The sequence below is a fragment of the Petromyzon marinus genome, chromosome 9 (genome assembly GCF_048934315.1).
Source record: "Petromyzon marinus isolate PM22_M1 ecotype Great Lakes invasive population chromosome 9, UKy_Petmar_22M1.pri1.0, whole genome shotgun sequence".
Taxonomy (NCBI): domain Eukaryota; kingdom Metazoa; phylum Chordata; class Hyperoartia; order Petromyzontiformes; family Petromyzontidae; genus Petromyzon; species Petromyzon marinus.
In genome coordinates this window covers 2,668,216-2,687,077 of record NC_133675.1, presented here as the reverse complement: position 1 = coordinate 2,687,077, position 18,862 = coordinate 2,668,216, and the positions used below count along the sequence as shown (strand labels likewise).

The window sequence follows — 18,862 nt, the reverse complement described above, 5'->3', positions numbered from 1 at the left end:
ACGACACAATCCATTTCACTCCCGCACGTGAACTCGTCTTATTGCTCCATCTCTTCAGTGGTGTTCCTCTTGGTCGCGTTCTGTCCTTTGACGCTACCGTTCTCCCACCACTCCCGTACCTCGGCTATCGCTCCTTCTTCGCGTCTTGCCAAAGTCCACTAATCTTTGTGAAAAAAAAACTACAAAAAATCCTGGAGGTGTACAGAAACGACGGAGGGTGACGATTACATATTTTTTCAGCTATATTATAAATACACTTACGAGTTTATGGGATTTGTATTTACATATTTAATACCCTTACATCACTTTTCTATTCCGCATGTTGATTCACGCCAATTGCTTTCAGCAGAGCCCGCATCTATTTTACTCACGGGATGCTGTGGAGGAGCATCAATCGTCTGAGTGTGGCGGTCAATCACATCAATGGCTCTCAACGCTTTTTTTTGGGGGGGGGGTGGGGCCCATCGCCGAGGTTATGGAGCTCCTAACAAACGCCTGCAGATTTCGCACAATCTATGGCGCGAGGCATCAATCTTCCACGTGCTTGTTTTTTTTACAGTCATATTATTATTATGGGGGAAAGTGTGTGAGGAGTGGTGGTGGTGGTGGTGGGGGTCGCGTGGGGCTGGGGGGATAGTGGGGGAGTGGGGGGGGGTTAAGGGGGGGGGGATAGATGCATCTTCATGCGGGTCCCGCGGTGTTAATTTGTTCAACGCGATCTTTCTAATAATTACCATCGCGGCAGGAGTCAGGGTCCAGGAGACGAGTGGGTGGGAAGTTAGGAGGGTTCAAGCTTGCGGGACCCGCTGTGCTTGTGGCTTGTTTTTTCTTCCTGCACAATGCGCTTTTATAAAATAAAATAAATAAAATATCCTTGCTGGCTACGAGCACGAAACGGGGTCTCTCTCTCTGTGTAGATGATTTTTGGTATGAAGCCTCGGGTTCCGATTAGAGGATCACAGCTCTACATGCATGTTTAATGCATTTTCTTGGCTGTCCTTTATTTATTTATGTGCACTCACAAAGACAAAGGTCCCCCGTACAGCCTTAAAAGACTGAAGGCCGGCATGGCACACGAGGAGGTGGGTGGCCAGCACCACGTCTGGCCACCTTCGTCTCCTACAGTGGAAATATTTACACATCGAACTGGGTACTCGTTTGAGGCCGAGTAAACCTAGAGGAAGCCCAGGATTGGTTGAGGTGTTCGCCATGAGCTGGAATCGAACTCGAGTATCACCACTCCCCACACAAACAAAGACCCCCCTCCCCGTTTAGCCTTTTGATAACACATGCAGACACACGCGGGCACCACTCCTTTTTTTCACGACGCTCTGCAATAATGGTACCGGTAGCTGGCGGTGCGAGTCGTAATGCCATAAAATAGCGGCCGCTCACGAGGGCGAGGGTGCCCTTGGGAGGCTCTGGCTGGAGGGTCCCCCTCTCGGGGTGGTGGAGGGGGGAGAGGGCGTTGGTGGTGGGGACTCCGGGCCAAGGCCCCTATTTTATGACCAGCCCCCCCCATCCAATTACACCAACGGCCCCGAATGCGCATTCATGCGTACACACATAGGCGTGCATATACACCTGGACGCGCCTGAACGCACACACACACTACCTATACGCACATGAACACCACTCCACTTCCGAACACATACCTACACGCCCCTACAACAACCGCCATTCGCCACGAAGTGGCGGTGACGTCACCACGACGCTTGTGCCAGGCCATGTGCACCTTGAGGCCACGTGAAGTGTCGAACGCCCGCTGGCAGGAGGTCACGGGGCAGACCCAAGTGCCACGGGTCGACTGACTGAGATGACTGGCTGATGCACCACCTGTGCCCCCTACTGTGCCAACCTACTGTGCTTTAGCCACCCGGCGCTCCGCTCGTTGTTGTGAGCGTCGCTCCTCCGCCCTCCGTTGTTGTTGGAGGGCGACTGCCTCCAACTGCCCAGTAGCGTCCTTCACGAGCCTCCACCACAGAGGCCGATCTTGACACCGCTGGTACCAGTCATCGGCAAGTCCAATCAGCTCCACGTCCTCCTGTACCACATCACTCCATCTCTTCTCTAGCCCGTGCCGCGCCCGTTTAGCCCCCTCGATCCGGTCGAACAAAATCTGTTTCGGCATGCGGTGGCTGGGCATGCGGGCTACATGACCCAGCCAACGCAGCCTTGCCTGCCGGAGGAGCTCACCGATGGGACCTTGCCCAGATCTTTCAAGGATTTGTGAGCTCCTCACACAATCCAGCCTGGTTAAACCCAGGATGGATCGTAGGCAGGCTAGCCTAAATGTTTCTAACCGACGAAGATGTTCCATTAGGGGGGTCCACGTTTCGCAAGCGTAGAGAAGGGAGGGAATGACCGTGGCCGAGAAGACCTGAAGCTTAGTGCGGAGCGACAAACCAGGTAGATTCCACACAGCGTTACGAAACTGATGAAAATATATTTCCGCTTGACTGATTTGGAGTGAGACCTCTGCTGTTAAACTGGAGCCGGTCATAAGCACACTGCCCAGGTATGGGAAACTCTCCACTCTCTCCACAACTGCCCCATCACCGATTGGGAGTTGTGGGGGTAGAGTGTCCGATGGTACAAAATATCCAGGCAGGTGCTCAGTTTTGGTGGGGCTGATGGTAAGGCCCCATCTCTTAGTGGCACGCTCCAGTCTCGGCAGCAGCGTCTCCAACTCCTCCTCTGAATGAGCAGCTATTACCAAATCATCGGCATACATAACATGGTTGAGAAATAGGGAGCCACCCCTTGACCGCACTCGGGCATCGATCAGCCTCCCTTTATATCTGTACCAAATGGAGATTCCCCCGGTACAGCTATTGAAGGCTTCACGAACTACGTAGTCAAAGTAGATGTTAAATAATGTGGGAGCCAGAGGACATCTCTGTCCCACCCCAAGGTGTACAAGGAATGGCTCTGACTTCTGGCCACGTAATTTTACCCGGGCCCGCTCACCCTCATGAAGGTCCTTAATGATCGTGAGCAGAGGGTCAGGGACTCCAAAAGCACGAAGAACAACCCAGAGCCCAGGCCTAGTGATGGTATCATAGGCCTTGGCCAGGTCAATAAAGCAGAGATGTAGGTCTTGTTGGAATTCCCTACACCTCTGCTGTAGCAGACGGACAGAAAATATGGCATCTGTGCAGGACCGCCCTTTCCTGAAACCGCATTGGGGTTCCGCAAGCCTCTCCTCAGCGTGCCTGGCAAGGCGATGTTGAATAATCCTTGCCAGGACTTTTCCCGGCACACTGAGGAGTGAGATGCCCCTGTAGTTGGTACAGTCTGTGCGGTCCCCCTTCTTAAAGAGGTCCCCCTTCTTAAAGAGGGGGACCACCAGGGCATCCTTCCAATCCTGCGGAACCCGTCCAGTGGACAAGACTGTTGTTATGATGTCATATAGGGCAGTCTGTGCACAAACGCCACCCTCCCTCAGCATTTCGCTTGGAAGATCATCTCTATCAGGTGCCTTTCCTGGTCTCAGACTCCGGATCGCCTTCAGTACTTCCTCAACAGATGGCACCTCAGCCAGCCACCCACAGGGGGTGACTTCTTCCAATATTTGAGGCACTGCAGCCTCAGCAGGGTTATTCCCACTTTGCGCCACGATGTTTTCCTGGTTGAGGGATTTCCACTCCCCCAGGACCTCACAGAAATGCTCAGCAAATCTGCAAACCTGTTCCTGGGGGTCAGAGATTGGATCACCGTTTTTTCCCCTATTGATGGTAATAGGTGTGACACTGCAGGTTACTTTTTTGATGGAGTTAAATAGAGATTTGTGATCGCGGGCCACTGAGGCAGACTCCATCTCCTCAGTAACCCGCGACCACCACCCATCCTTGCAGCGCATCACGGCTCTCCGAACCTCCGAGCGAAAGCTGCGGTAAGCCTCCTCATTCTCTGACGTGGGATTCTGTAGCCGATGACAGTGGGCCTGTCGCTTTTTCTCAACCATCCTGAACACCTCCTCTGTCAGCCAGGGTCTCTGGGGAGGTCTGAACCGCGTACCCAAAGCAGCCATTGCAGCTGCATGAGTCACAGTCCTAAACCTCGCCCATTTACCCTCGACATCAGGAGGAGTGGGGGACGATGCCAACCCCAGCCGCAAGCAATGATGAAATTATCGCTTGCAACTTTCATCAGATAACTGAGACCAGGCCACTTTAGGTTGGAATGGGGTCCTGGGTGTACACCCACCACCGGAGTGGAAGAATGGCAGGTGCATCTTACAGATGACTAGTCGATGGTCAGAGGGCAGATCAGCTCCACGGTAGGTCCTGGTGTCAAGGACATGGGCTCGCATCCGCTGGTCCGTCACTATGTAGTCCAGCAGATGTTCTTGCTTGGACCCGGCATGCATCCATGATGTTGTGTGGGTGCGCCGATGCCGGAACAGCGTGTTGGTAATTACAAGCCCATGGGCTGCACAAAAATCTAACAGCCTCCTACCGTTGTTATTGAGCTGATCTGGCCCATGCCCTCCAATCACTCCAGAACAGGTGCCAGCATCATGACCAACTCGGGCATTGAAGTCACCCAACAAGATGACTCTGTCCCGAGGGGCCACTTTAGCCAGCACCTGTGACAGGAGGTCATAGAAGGCATCTGACTCATCGGCTTTGCCTGCATCCCTCCACGGATGTTCGTCTTCGGTGGGGGCATAAGTAACTACGACCACCACTCTTCGCCTCCGGTTGATGGGAAGGCGAGCCCAAAGTAGCCTTGGGCTTACAGCTTCCCACACCTCACTTCCATGCTCCCACGCCCCCTTCATTTTTTTGTTCAAAAGAAGAGCCACACCCTGTTGTTTGGCAGTCTGTTGCCCCGAGTAGAGGACTGTCCACCCCTCATGGTGGCAGGAGTCAGAACCGGTCCACCGGACCTCCTGAATGCCACAGAGATCCAGGCGGTACCGGTCCAGCTCCCGACAGAGGAGTGGCAGCCTCTCCTCCCCAGTGAGCGTTCGAACATTCCACGTGGCCACACGAAGTGGTTTTTCGTTGTTTCTGGAGGAGCCCCGAGGGTAGAGATTCAATCTCCTGGCTCCGCCAATTGGGCTTTGGCCAGGAAACGTCATAGACGCCTGTCCCCCCGGGCCTCCGGCACAAGCTTATTAGTTACATATTTTAGTCATGGTTTAGTGGTAAATTTTTGAAGATGGAGGGGTTACCAGCCCCTCGCACCCGTCCAGAGCCCCCGTTTAGCCACTGTGGTGGTCACAGACGCCGTGAGGGGAGGAGCCAATCGGAATTGGTCCTCCCGCCACAGCACTGTCCACGACAGAGTTGCCCGTCCGGCACCACGAGGAGGTAGGGGGTTGTTTTGCCGGACACGCCCCTACACTCACTTGCACACCTACACTCGCTTGCACGCGCATGCACCCACCAATATACACGTGAATTTACCTGCACACACGGACACTCACCTGAATGCACCAACACACACGTACATTTACCTAGACTCACCTGCACGCACCTACACACACGTACATTCATCTAGACTCACCTGCACGCACCTACATGCATGTGTGTTCACCTACAGTACACTCACCTGCACGCACCTACACACACGTACATTCATCTAGACTCACCTGCACGCACCTACATGCATGTGTGTTCACCTACAGTACACTCACCTGCACGCACCTACATACAGGTGCGTTCACCTGCACACACGAACACTCCCATGCATGCACCTGCACAGACATTGAGTGTGTTCATTAAAAATGAATGCGTACAAAAGCCATAAACCCTCTCGTGTAATTCTGCCAACAGGCACTCCGGTTACGAGCGTTGGGACAAGCATTAAGGGGTAGGGTATGAGTTAGAGTCTAGGTCTATGTCAATGGGTCAGAGCCAGGGTGTGTGAGCTCACCGCAAGTAACGCAGTCGCTGGGTGAGTGATAGATTACATCACCTTAAAGGTTTTGCCGGGAGGAAAGTGTTATTCAGAAGCTCTGAGATAGAACGAGTTTGTGTTGAAACACCAACTTCTTGGAAAAGCGAAGCCCTTATGAGAGTCTTAGGCGTTCGCTACAAACAAGACGTGGATCGTGCGACATTTATCCACGACGCGATCGTTCTCAGACTCTCGGTCTTGCCGTCTCTCCTCCCTCCTCCTCATACCCGATCACACCTCGTCCATCGTCTCTCGGCGATCGTTGAAACAATGGAAAAGTTCTCTATTGTTCTCTCTTCAACGTCTCCAGCAACTTCAGAACAATCTCATCAGAGCGATTCATTCCTGCCATCTCATCACACTCCATCCATCGCCCCCCCCCACTCTCTCTCTATGCATTGACCCCCCCCTCTTCTCTCTCTACACTGCCCCCCACCCCCTACACCACCCCACCAATATTCTCGGCTCGTCCCGGGCTGGCCCGGTACTCTCTCACTGGGGACATCACCAAATAGAGGCAGGATCGTGGCGGCGCGGGATCCGGAATGCGCCTTATCTCCAGAGAGTGGCACCACGTGACGGGTCACACGCCGCACACGTTATATTTACTCTGCCAGGTGTAGGGGCGGGAGCCCGGGGAGCCCGTGCCCCTGTCTTTTGAATGGGGGGGGGGGGGTAGGGGGCGAGAAGGGAGGGGAATGGGGGAGCTGGAAGGTCATTGTGAGCCTGAGCTTGGGGAGGGTGAATGGTGCGGTGGAGGAGGGGTGGGTGGGGTATCAGTCCATGACAAGGGCAGATATAGTCAGCAATGCTTCGATGGAGTCACTCGGTTTATGTAATTTAGATTCGTATAATATTATATAAGTGTGAGCGTGGTGTTTTTTTTCAGAAGTGACTTTCAGCGCAAAAGGGCGAACGTTTTATTGTGCCGGTGCGAATCTGGTCGAGTGGGGGAGGGGGGAGAGGCTCCAGTTTGGCGGTGTTTATCTTAATTATTACAGCTAATAAAAGGAATAAAACGCGTCTTTATGAATGCAATTGCTATTAGGGATCGGCCGCCAGCGTTCTCTGCGGTCGGTTGTAAGTTTGACGGTTTCGAGCCCGCGGGTTTACTGACACAGGCGGCGCGCTTGAGGTTCGCTGTCCTTGCCGCTGCCGCTCCGCTCGCCGCACGCCGCTTGACGTCACGGCAAACGCCGCCTCCAGTTTCCACTTTCCCCACCGGTGAGCCCCCGCGCGCCTGTGGTGGACCGGCGCTTTGGCGGAGGCAAGGGTTGGTGGATCACGCAGGAGGATTGTAAAACTTCCAAAACCCGCTGTGCTGCGAGCTGGCGTGCGAGATGGTAGTACAGCAAGAGGGATCGTGAGCGAACGTCTTGAGCAGAGCTGGCCTTTGAGCGTTGTGTCCCAAGCCCCCCCCCCCCCCCGTTTGCATGATACTTTCCTATGAATTATCATCACCATCATCACCATCGTCACCCATAGTGAATCGACTGCTGGATGAAGCCACCTCGCCTCCTCACCCCCTCCAAGCCACCGCCACGTCTCACGATCCTGCAATGTAATAATCCACCTATCCCCTGCACACGAACTGATTTCATCACTCCATCTCCCCGGCGGTCATCGCACTCAATTCCTTTCTCCGGGTACTCCAGTTTCCGCAAAAAAAGAAATGCCATGAATCTGGCCCAAAGTGACCGTGCAGGTCCCTCCCTAAAGAGAGGCTTGAGTCTCTGTAGGTTCGAGAAAAAGGGGGAGTTCCTGACAGGACCTGCTGAACGGTCTGCATGCTGATGCGGGGCGTGGAGTGTGGTTTGCGGGGTGTGGTTTGTGTGGTTGTGGAGAGTGAGATTTGGAATGTGGAGCGCGGTGTACATAGCGGCGGGGTGTGAGGCGTGCAATGTGGTGGTGGGAGGTGTGGAGTGGAGGGCGGGATGGGAGCTGTGTCTTGTGCGGCGTGTGGAGTGGGACACATGGCAGGAGATGTTTCAGGTGGGATGCAGTTTGCGTGGCGCAAGGTGTTTGGACGCACGATGTGGAATGTGGGATGTGAAATGTGGGATTGTAAGTATACGGTATGTGGCGGTGGCGGGGGGGGGGAAGGCAGATATGTGCGGTGAGATGACGCGGGGTGCAGAGCGAGAGATACGAGAGACGCTAATCAGAGCCATCGCGGTGATGCCCCAAGCAGATTGTCTTTATCGACGGCTCCCCTCCTAGCCATGCAAATCTCTCCAGCCCCTTTCTTCCCTTCGTTACGGATTTCCCTCTCGCTCTCTGCGTGCGCTTTAAACTCCGGATTGCCGATCAATGCCGCTACATTTTCACCGGAGCCACCGCTGCTCTGCGCGTGGTCTACGCGGCCCGGCTGTTCCCCTGGGTGATAACGAGTTGCTTAATGCTGTGCGGGGTGGAGGCAGTGAGGGAGGGGGGGGGATTGGCAGTTGCTGCTTGCCCTCCTTGCATGCAAAACGCTTCGCGTGTACGTTTATTTATCTGTCAGATTGCTTTTCTTTCCCTCTGCTCGCTTGCTCCTCTTGCACGCTCTCTGCCAATGATCATATTGACAATGGACGCAGCAGAGGTGGTTGTTCAGTTTCGTGGTTGTTCAGTTTGCACAATTGGCCTGGGAGGTCACGCGGTGCCGTTTAATGACGCCACACTCGCCGTGCCCCCCTCCCCCCCCGAGAAGCGGAGCAACAATTCCCATCACCCGTGAACGCATCGCCGGGTCTCCGAGACTTTATATTTCGCTGCAAATTGGGGTGTTCGTCCCATTCCATTGACGAGGGTTTTGTGTCCGAGCGGGAGGAACCCGGGAGAGAGCTTCAGCGTCGCGCTGTATACGAATGGAGTGGGGGTAACACTCGGCGCTGACGGCTCGTGGGCACCTGCACCTCGCGGCTCTCCTCTTGTAGTTAGATCGCTGTGTGTGTTTGTGTGTGTGTGTACGTTCAACTTCTTTCGGCACCCTACGTAGCCAAGCATTACGTACGGTGCCGAGTTGCATCTACCATCAGTCATGGTCATTCCACTGATGGATGAAATGCAAAGCTTTGTTAAAGAGCTCTCGTATCTCAGTGCAGCGTTACCCAAAATCTTTCTTACACAGTTTCACTACAGTGATGCCACGAGAGCGCTCCTTGAGAACGATTTAAATATTTAAATTAATTAACTAAGCTTCAACCTTGTGTCAGACACGGACTAGTAATGTACTCAGCCATCTCCCTATGCTTTATCTGGTATTTTCGTAATGTATTCCATCTTCTCGATCAGTGCCCGTGTTTTTGAACGGCAGGCAATGAATGTTACCTGGTTGCAGGGATTTGAAAGTCATCCAACTCAGAAAACGAAGAGCAACTTTCCCGATGTGCCCAGGCGCGCTCGTTCAAGATGACAGCAGCTGTTTACTTTTGGGGGCGATGTCGTTCACTAATAATATTATTATAAAGTCACACATTCCTCCCTTGGCGCATGTCCCTCATTACACGGGGATATGAGTCTGACACCAAAAACAAGAGCAGCTGAGCTGGAAGATAAAAAAGAGCTACACTGGAAACATTTCGAGCGCTTGTTTCTGGATAAATATACAAAGAGGGCCGAGGTCACGACCCTTTTGTTCTCATCGCGGTTGCTGAGCACAGCTGCAAAGACCCTAAACGCCAAGCGGCCAGCGAGAAAAAAGCACGGTTAAAATTGTACTAGACGTGAGTTTAGCACACTTCTTGCATTGAGCGAGGTTATTATCATCGTCGTCATCATCATTGGAACAAATGGGAGGAATTCCAAAGTGGAGCAGCGCGAAGTTGCCACGCTTTCAACCGCAGTTCCGAACCACGGACAAATGTCTCAATCGGCACTGGGGTCGTCCATTATTCAGCACGGTCGCAGTCCCCTGCGATAAAAGTTCAACCAAAACAACGCCGGCACCAGATCTAAGCACGAATCAATTCCTGCCGCCCGAACAGAGGCACCCCATTCCCGGACCGCCCGGGTCAAACCCGGACAGGTTGGCAACCCCTAGAGGGAAGGAGCGTGAAGGCCAGTGGTTGTATGTGGCCTGCGGTGTGGTGGGCCGAACGCGGTTACGGATGAGACGAAACGCTCCGAGTGTTGGGGATGCTGTTTGGGGGATTCGGCGGCCGCCAGTCTTCCCGCTGAGACGCAGAGCAAACACGGCCGTGTCACTTGACTCGTTGCGTGCCACAGCGGCAACATCAACAAAAAGAATCAACGCCTCCCCCCCTCCCCCCCCCGCTCGAGGGGCCTGGCAACCAGAGAGGCTGCTACTGTTGGCTCCATGGCAACGGAAACTCAAACCTTTTGCCAGTCAATGACGGTCGCAATCCACCACCTCCCCCGACCTGCAACCGCAAACCCCCGCACAGGCATCCGGTGCTGCGGGTCGTGTGGCGGCACACCACAGCCACCCCCAGCACGACGCGGAGCTCAGCGTTGTGTCGCTCGCGTGGTTTGAGTTCCACAGGGGCGCTTTGAGTCCACGCCGCCACAGTGGGGGACCTGCACATGGGCGCATTCACTTGAGCTTGGTTTGGGGACCAACAGCAGCATCGCCAGCAGATTCAATCCTCATCGAAGGGTCAGGGGGACACCGCCCCCCACCCCACCCACCCACCCCAGTAATAGCGATGAGCAAAGCCGATTAGGCGCGCGTGATATCATTATTAGCATCATTAGCAGCAGCAGCAGCCATGGTCTATGCACTGCTGGATGGAGGTCTCCCCAAGCCGTCGCCATCTCTCACGGTTCTGCGATGCAACGATCCCACGAGCCCCCCCCCCATCCCCCTCCCTCCGCCCATAAGCGAAAATATTTCATCGCTCCATCTCCACGCGCAGGCGCGTCCGCTCCGTTGGCCGCCGCTCCGTCACGAGTCAATCTTGACCGCGGGCCATTGTCCTTTCTAGCGGATTCGTCTTGTCCAAGCTCCGTGATCTCCTCCCAACAGCCAATACGATGCCACTTCACACCTTCCCTCACTACACGGGGATCGGTTGGTGGGTCCTCCTCCCCCCAGTTGTGTGTCGCTGCTTGCAACTCGCTAATACCCCGTGCGTCTTTGCTCATTTGACATCTCACGTTTAAATTTCCTTGTCAGTGTCCGTGTGTCTGATCCGCCTGTCGCAGCGGGTGATATACAAAGTCGAATACAAAAATTCCCCGTATAGCCTTAACAGACTGTAGGGGCAAGTACCGTTAGCGAGTACTTATAAAGGCCGGCACGGCACACGAGGGGGTGGGTGGCCAGCACCACGCCCGGCCGCCTTTGTCTGCCTAGTGGCAATGTTTACACATTGCATCTGGTACTCATTTGAGGCTGAGTCGACCTAGGGGAGGCCCAGGACCGGTTCAGATAATCGTCACCAGAGTTGGCCGTGAGCGTGAATCGAAACCGGGTCGCCAGGATCGTAGCTCAGCGCTTTAACCGCTACACTACCGCTCCCCACACAACAACAACCGCCATTCGCCACTAAGTGGCGGTGACGTCACCACGACGCTTGTGCCAGGCTATGTGCACCCTGAGGCCACGTGAAGTGTCGAACGCCCGCTGGCAGGAGGTCACGGGGCAGACCTAGGTGCCACGGGTCGACTGACTGAGATGACTGGCTGATGCACCACCTGTGCCCCCTACTGTGCCAACCTGCTGTGCTTTAGCCACCCGGCGCTCCGCTCGTTGTTGTGAGCGTCGCTCCTCCGCCCTCCGTTGTTGTTGGAGGGCGACTGCCTCCAACTGCCCAGTAGCGTCCTTCACGAGCCTCCTCCACAGAGGCCGATCTTGACACCGCTGGTACCAGTCATCGGCAAGTCCACTCAGCTCCACGTCCTCCTGTACCACATCACTCCATCTCTTCTCTAGCCCGTGCCGCGCCCGCTTAGCCCCCTCAATCCGGCCGAACAAAAGCTGTTTCGGCATGCGGTGGCTGGGCATGCGGGCTACATGACCCAGCCAACGCAGTCTTGCCTGCCGGAGGAGCTCACCGATGGGACCGTGCCCAGATCTTTCAAGGATTTGTGAGCTCCTCACACAATCCAGTCTGGTTAAACCCAGGATGGATCGAAGGCAGGCCAGCCTAAATGTTTCTAACCGGCGAAGATATTCCATTAGGGGGGTCCACGCTCCCCACACACACACACGCACACACACACGTACACAGAACATTCACACGCACACACACGCAGACATATGCTCGCGGACGCGCGCACGCGTGGGCGATTGTAAATGAGCGAGCGGTAACTTGCCGACAGGCTAATGTGTCAAGAGGCGTTGATTTCTATAAATAAACAAAAGACGTAGATTTTTTCTTTTCGTAACTCGTGAGTTCATCAAAGGTGTCGCAATTGATCTCGTTTCTGGTTAGAAAGCCGGCTTAACTCGTCCGTATTTGCACAAGGCACAAGTCTGAGCGCAGGTCTCAATTGATGTGTAAACAGCAGTGAAGAACAGCGCGCTGTGTCCATATTGTATTTACACACAACGAGAGAGGGGAGAGGGGGGGTTGATCTGTGTATGTATTGAGGCAGAGGGAGGTCACGTCTCCACGCGGGATTTCTTTGTATTGACGAGGTTTGTTGTTGTTATTCTGATGTTTGCAAGCGACCAACGTAACCTCGAAGAATGATGAATGAACGTGGTGAACGTAAGTTCTATGAATGAGTGAATCCGATTAACCGACGTTTAATTCATTCTGAGTTACATATATCCTTATTTACATTGATTTCATATAATTAATGAATAAAATAAAGCGAGTTAATTAATTTAATTCATTTAATGAATAAAATATAATGGGACAGAGAAAAACAAATGCAAAATGTCGTACTCGAAGAATGTGGGTTTACTCTCCAACACACTAGTTTATTGAATTAGTAACGAATTTGCATGTTTTGCTTACCCTTACTAATTGGCTGTGTCGGGTGGTGGCGGGTTTAACGGCAACATTTATATTTCTAACCCAAAAAAACCCTCTATTATGGGCAAATACAAAGGTCTCCTGTATAGCCTTAACAGACACACAGACACAGAGTGGAATTATCAAAACATCGCGACGCAGAAGAAACCTCCTGAAACCAATTTTTGAGACTCACGCTTTCCTGGACAAATGATTACCATTGTCATTTTGGAGATAGACGCACATGTTTTTTTGAGCCCCTACCACGCCAGTGCGACGGGAGGGGTTGGGGGGGTGAGGGAATTGCTGTGCCCGTGTTTTGCCCAAAGTCTTCCCGTTCCCCAGAGAGACGAGGATGAGGTAGCCATGGAGAGAGGGGGTTGGAGAGAGGCGCCGAGAGGGGCAGAATGAGAGAGTCTCTGGCGCGCGCTCCCTCGGTGAGCGCAATATCGAACGGTGCGCGCGACCCGCGCCACTTAACAAATCCGAGCTCGGTGAAGGGGGCCGGGGTTGGTGGGAGGTGGTGGGGGGGGTGCCGGGGAGGGGGGTGTGGGGGGGATCTCCTCTCCTATTAGAGTGACAGTTGTCCCCAGGTGCACACAGGTGGCCGTTGAAACACGCACACACCCAGACAAATATCCCCCCTATAGCCTTCATAGGCTGCTGGGGTTGGGTGACCAGCAACACGCCAGGCCGCCTTTGTTTCCCGAGTGGTGATGTTTATATATGGCACCGATTATACAATTATTCTGCCGAGGCTGAGTTTACCTAAGGGAGGTCCCGGACCGATTAAGCGGGAATCGAACTCGGTTTCATAGCGCAATCGGCTAAGCACTGCACTACCGCTCCCCCCCACACACACACGCACCAACACGCACGCGCAAAGACACGCGCGTGCACGTGGGTTCGCCGAGACGCGGCACCATGCGGCCTGCGTAGCGCCCCGCGTGCCCCTGCCGAGGTAGATCGACGTTCCCCCTCCGTGTCCCTTCGATACTCCTAACCACCTCCCTCTCAATACCACCCTACCCACAGTCACCCCCTATAGATATCCCCCACCACCCCCTCCCGGTATCCCCTCCATCCCCTTTCTGTATCTCCCACTCCCGAAGCTGAGCTACGTAGGCGTGTGGGGAGGGTTGCATCAGGTCAATAGCGTGGCGTGGTTGGCATGATCGCTGATGCAATGAATGGAATTGGGCCCACTCCCGCCCCTCCACATGGGGGCTCCTGTCCAATTGCTCCCCGCCTTCGTAGCCCAGCGCTTGGGCCCCTCGGGCACGTGGCCATCGGTGCAGTTGCACCGCCTGCACCACTACTCGATGGCTTTCCCGCTGCCGTAGCTGCCCTACTTTCCCCATGCGTCGCGCGTATCACCGGGCACGTTGTGGCAGCAGGCAACAGCAGACTGTGGCGAAATCTCTGCCGAGGCCCAGGTGAGTGAAGGCTCATCACGCGTAGCTTTCAGCGACCTCCTTGGGTTTCACTGGAGCTGACGGAGTAAGGGGGGGGGGGGTGACGATGCACAGACGGGTGGGCGAGGGGTACTGCTGTGGGAGGGGTGGGCGAGTGATGAAGCGAGGAGTTGTCGCGTTTCGCCGTATCGCTTCCTTGCACCTCGCCATGCACCCACAGAAAGAGATGGCTGGCAAGTAGAGGAGTGGGGTGGGCCTTGCGTTGCGTGGGGATTTGAGCCTCGGATGGCAGTGGCGATGAGGCTGGAGGATGTCTGTGGGGGGGGGGGGCGCTGGGGGGTGACGACGCGGAGGCCCTGCCAGGTCATCTCACTCGCCGCCTCCTCAGCAGAACGTCACAGCTGTGTTTACGCTTGGGAGCGTGCTCTGAACAAGTGTCCATTTGTACAAGAACATGGCGCGGAGTGGAACGAATCTAAACAGGGACAGACGCCGGCCGACACGTGAGCGTAGCACGCGCGTGGGGACGGACGAGAAGACGATTTTTGAACTGGGTGGGGGGTCAGCAGTGAAGTTTGAGAAACGGGACCGGGCGATCGAATGATCAATACCCAGTCTCGGTGAGGCCAGCGCAGTGAGGCGCGGGGCGCTGGCGAGCTCGGAGTGATCTCGCCGATGTCCAAACGAACGTGGCCGATCTCGTCAAGCGCGCGCGCGCCAATATCCGCGACCCAGCCGCGATTCAACCCCTCGCCCGCGCGGCCACAGAGCGACACGACGCTCACGAGCGACGACGAATCGTGGCGGCCACTTTCCTCGCGCGCACCGGAGCCGTGGCCGAGGCGGCTACAGACGAGCGGCGCTCGGCGACCCGCGCCGGTTGCCGTTGTGGGCAGCGTCGCCGGACACGTGGGGGGCGGCTCTGTGCACGCGCCGCATTCATTATTACCCCACCGATAATGACCGCGAAATCATTTAAAGCTGGTTAATGTTTTAGGAAACGAATGATGGTTACACAAATATATATTTATTTCCCTCACCCATCATCCCACCCCCTTCCTCTGCGGGCAAGCGAGAGCTTGTCCGGCGTTCAGGGTGTGCACAATGACTTTTCTGTTACAGGTCCTTTCCTTGTACAAAGAAGATTAATAGGGGCACGGGGATGGGACGGATTGATGCATAGGCCCGGCCAAGCGGCTCGCTTGTGAACCACGGCGCAGGCTAACGGCACTGAAATCAATGCCAGCGCAGGCGAGCAGTTTTTGACAATCACTCGGCCTCCCCGAAGCACATTTTGACACGAACCATTTTGGCGTCTTCGGGAGTCGGAAGGCTGTTATTGCAGCACGCGCGGCACGGTTTCCTTGCCGTTATTGCGATCGCTATTAGTCGCTTGCGCATTACAATGCCACTAGAAACCTGGTAAAGCACAGTGCTGCGGGGCAGTCTTTGGTTGCGGGCGAGCCTAAGACGAAAACGGTTAAAGCCCCCGACAGCCGAAAGTGGGACCAGGGACAATGGACCCCCAGCAGATGTGTCTCCTTCAAGAGAGAAACAATGAAACGATCCGAGAGCAGCTGCCTCGCGCACATCCCAGGAGTGTTACTACCGCAGCGAGGCGACAGTCAGCGCTTGTGAACCCTCTCCGCTGCTGAATTCCCCGCGACGGCCGGGACAGTCGATCCAGCTGTCGGGCGGAGCGAGGTGCAGTCCTTACCCCCGCGACATTTGCCAAGGTTCCTCGACGCCACGCTTTCTACGCTTCTTTGTACAGACACTTTTTGTGTGTGTCGATTAACTGCGAACGTTTGGCCCTGCCAACGCTCACCACCGAGTATTGTAGCCTCGTACTTTCGAGACCTCACTGCTCCCCAAAAACCTCCCTCACCGCCCCCCCCCTCCCCCTCCAACACACAAACACAGAAGCAGCAGGGACCCCCAGGGAGCCACCTGTCAGTGGAGTAGGCTCAGCTGTTGGGCTCTCCGTGACAAACTCCACCTTCTCTGGCGACACTCACTCTCTCCCTCTCTCTCGCCCCCAAAGTTTTCTCATCTTGCCCGTTGGCAGGTCCCACTACCGAAGACACTCGTCCCGTCATCGGCTGCGGCGGTGCGTTCTCATCCAGCCGCGTCCCACGCCGCCCACGGTTGGAATCGCCAATTTTTATATCCAAATTCTACGCACGCCTTTGACCAGAAAAGTTGACTACCTGCTTCAACCAGTGTTCATTCCCCTCCCCCGTCCCAATCTATGCCCCCTCCCCTTGCTCGACTCCTCCTCCATTCTCTCCCACAACATAAATTTTTTGCAAGTGAGGCAAATGGCTGAATCGACAGAGTTGAGAATTTTAACGCGTGGGGTTAACGCGTGGGGTTAACGCGTAAAGTTCCGCAGCTGCGTTTATTTCAAGTGTGGTTTTCCGCGTTGGCCCGAGTGCTGAACATTTCTCGCCCGCAGCAGCAGCACCACCCAGCAGCAGCACCACGCGCTTTGCGCTGCTGCTGCTGCTGCGGGCATCTTTGGGGGTTGGGAGTCCGAGTTGGCGTAATAACCAGAGCCGTGCGATGGGATTGCTACCGTCTGTGGGGTGCGTGGTGATGCAACAAAGCCACGGGCAACCAGTGGGGTGCTTTGCGTAATTATCCCTCATCGAACTGGTTCTCCCGTTGAGGTTCCCCCCTCGCAGCCGCTGTGAATTCTTTACCTCTCACAGTGACAAGGATGGCTGTGTCATCGTGAGTCTCCGACATACGTCAAGGGGCCGCTGCTCAGTGGCTTACCGCCGCCGTGACTGCTTCCCTGTGCGCGTGTGGTGTTGTGGGTTGTTTCGCGTGGCTGTTCGGCGTGATGTCGGACATTTTGCGCCGCCAACTCCACCTCCTTCAAGAAGCTCCCTGCACGCGGAGAGGAACGTCGGACATCACACCAGGAAGAGAAAACAAAACGCACCGGGGAGGAACAATTTGTGCGGGTGAATTCTCCAAGGCTTTGTCTCGCGCTGCACTCGCCGTGGCAGGATTTCACTCTGGCCACTTTGCCGAGTCTCTCTCGCGTCCCGATGTTCATTCCTCTTGGTTCCCCGTGCTCAGCCTCACCGACGTGGGTTGCGTCTGCTGCCGCCAGTGTTGTGGCCGGGGGGGGGGGCAGGAATCCCGTTTCCAAGGCCCTCAGTGACATTGTCCATTCCCAATGTCAGTGCGCCCATAGAAACCCCTTCTGTGTTCTTGCGTGCGTCCTTCAAATTAAAATCACCTCGGCGCCTAGCCTGGAACCCTCAATGAAATCCTTCTCACAGAAAAACAACAATAAAAAAATCCACCGTAATTAATCTGTCATCGTAAACCGTGATTAATTTTCTTTTTTTTTGCTTCGGCACAAAACACAAGACGGAAAAAAATAGACAGCGGCGGGGGGGGGGGGGCAACTTTAGCGACGTGGACTTTGTAATGAAGTCGCGTTCGGGCCCCTGACGAGTTCAGGTTTGGGCCGCATCTCTCTGGTCCCAGAGCCACAACTCCACCCGAAACCACCGCGATCCGCCCGCCCGCCAGCCAGCCCCACCCCCACCCCTCCAACTCCACGCCCGCGCCTTGGTACAGATGATCTGTGCAGAACGCGCCGCGTCGAGCGGGTTACAGTTTAATGCGATCGGACTCTGATATCGGCAGGGACAGGCAAGGACTGTAAGGGAGGGAGTTGTGGTCTGTCCGCGTGGTTGGGTGGGTGGGAGGAAGGGAGAGAGAGAGAGTGGGCTCTGCGGGCGGGGGGGAGGCGGTGAGGGGTGGTAGGGCAACGTGCCGAGGGGGTGTTTCTTAATGGTGCGTTAAAGGGTGGGGAGGACTGTGGAGGGTTTGGGGAGTGGAGGGCGGTTTGCCAGGCCAATTGTAAAAATGGGAGGAGGCAAGCGGAGGCGTGGCTCTGTAGAGCCAGTGAGAATCGCGTGCTTGCCAGGGGCTGGAGTGGAGTGGTCCGCACCTGAATGGTCTGAGCTGGGAACCAGAGAGCGAGAAAGAGAGAGAGACCGGGAGAGCGATACAGAGACCAAGACTGGCAGAGACACCGACCAAGGGAAAGTGCGAGAGAGCGAGAGAGTGAGAAAACCGATTTGGCGTTCATCACCGGTGCTGGATTTCAGCATCGGCCCAGCAGTGCCGCAGGAGGATCAGGAGACCCTGACTCATCGGGAGTTACGAGCCACGGATGGAAGTTCTGGTGGACTTGGTGCGTTCATTCATTCCTTCACTTTTTTTAACAATCAGAGGGTGTTTGCCGGATTGATTGCGTTCGATTGTGTCCGCCGCGGCGCGTTCAGTGTGGCGTTGAGTGGTGAATACGGCGGAATTCTCATTCACACCACCGCGCGCGTTACCGATGCCGGATTGAGAATCGGGTGGGGGGGGGGGGTGTTGGGGGCTCTGCTCTCCGTGCGTTGCACAGCAGCGGCATCGGTACGAGTGAGAGTTTCACTACGTAAACGAATCGCGCGTGTCGCAGGACGTCTCGTGGCGGATAACCGGCGCTTCAACACGATGCCCGCCGCATTGCGTGATGTACCCAATAGCCGCCTTTGGAGGTTTTGTGTGTGGGTGTGTGCGTGCGTGTGGTGTTTCGTAAGGCCACGTGTTGTG

The 18,862-nt window shown here is 55.3% G+C and overlaps 1 protein-coding gene across 3 annotated transcripts in view; it reads left to right on the top strand.

Annotated features, from left to right (window-relative positions):
• LOC116940704 (peroxisome proliferator-activated receptor gamma coactivator 1-alpha-like) overlaps nucleotides 1–18,862 on the top strand; it is a 140,947-nt gene that overhangs the window by 81,831 nt on the left and 40,254 nt on the right. The window contains exon 1 of one of the 3 annotated variants that reach the window (XM_076065819.1): nucleotides 18,111–18,455. The exons of the other annotated variants lie outside the window; for them this stretch is intronic. Within the exon in view, the coding sequence (XP_075921934.1) occupies nucleotides 18,435–18,455 (21 nt within the window). The 5' untranslated portion in view covers nucleotides 18,111–18,434. Of the gene's footprint in view, nucleotides 1–18,110; nucleotides 18,456–18,862 lie in introns of those variants that run through there. 3 annotated transcript variants of the gene reach the window in all.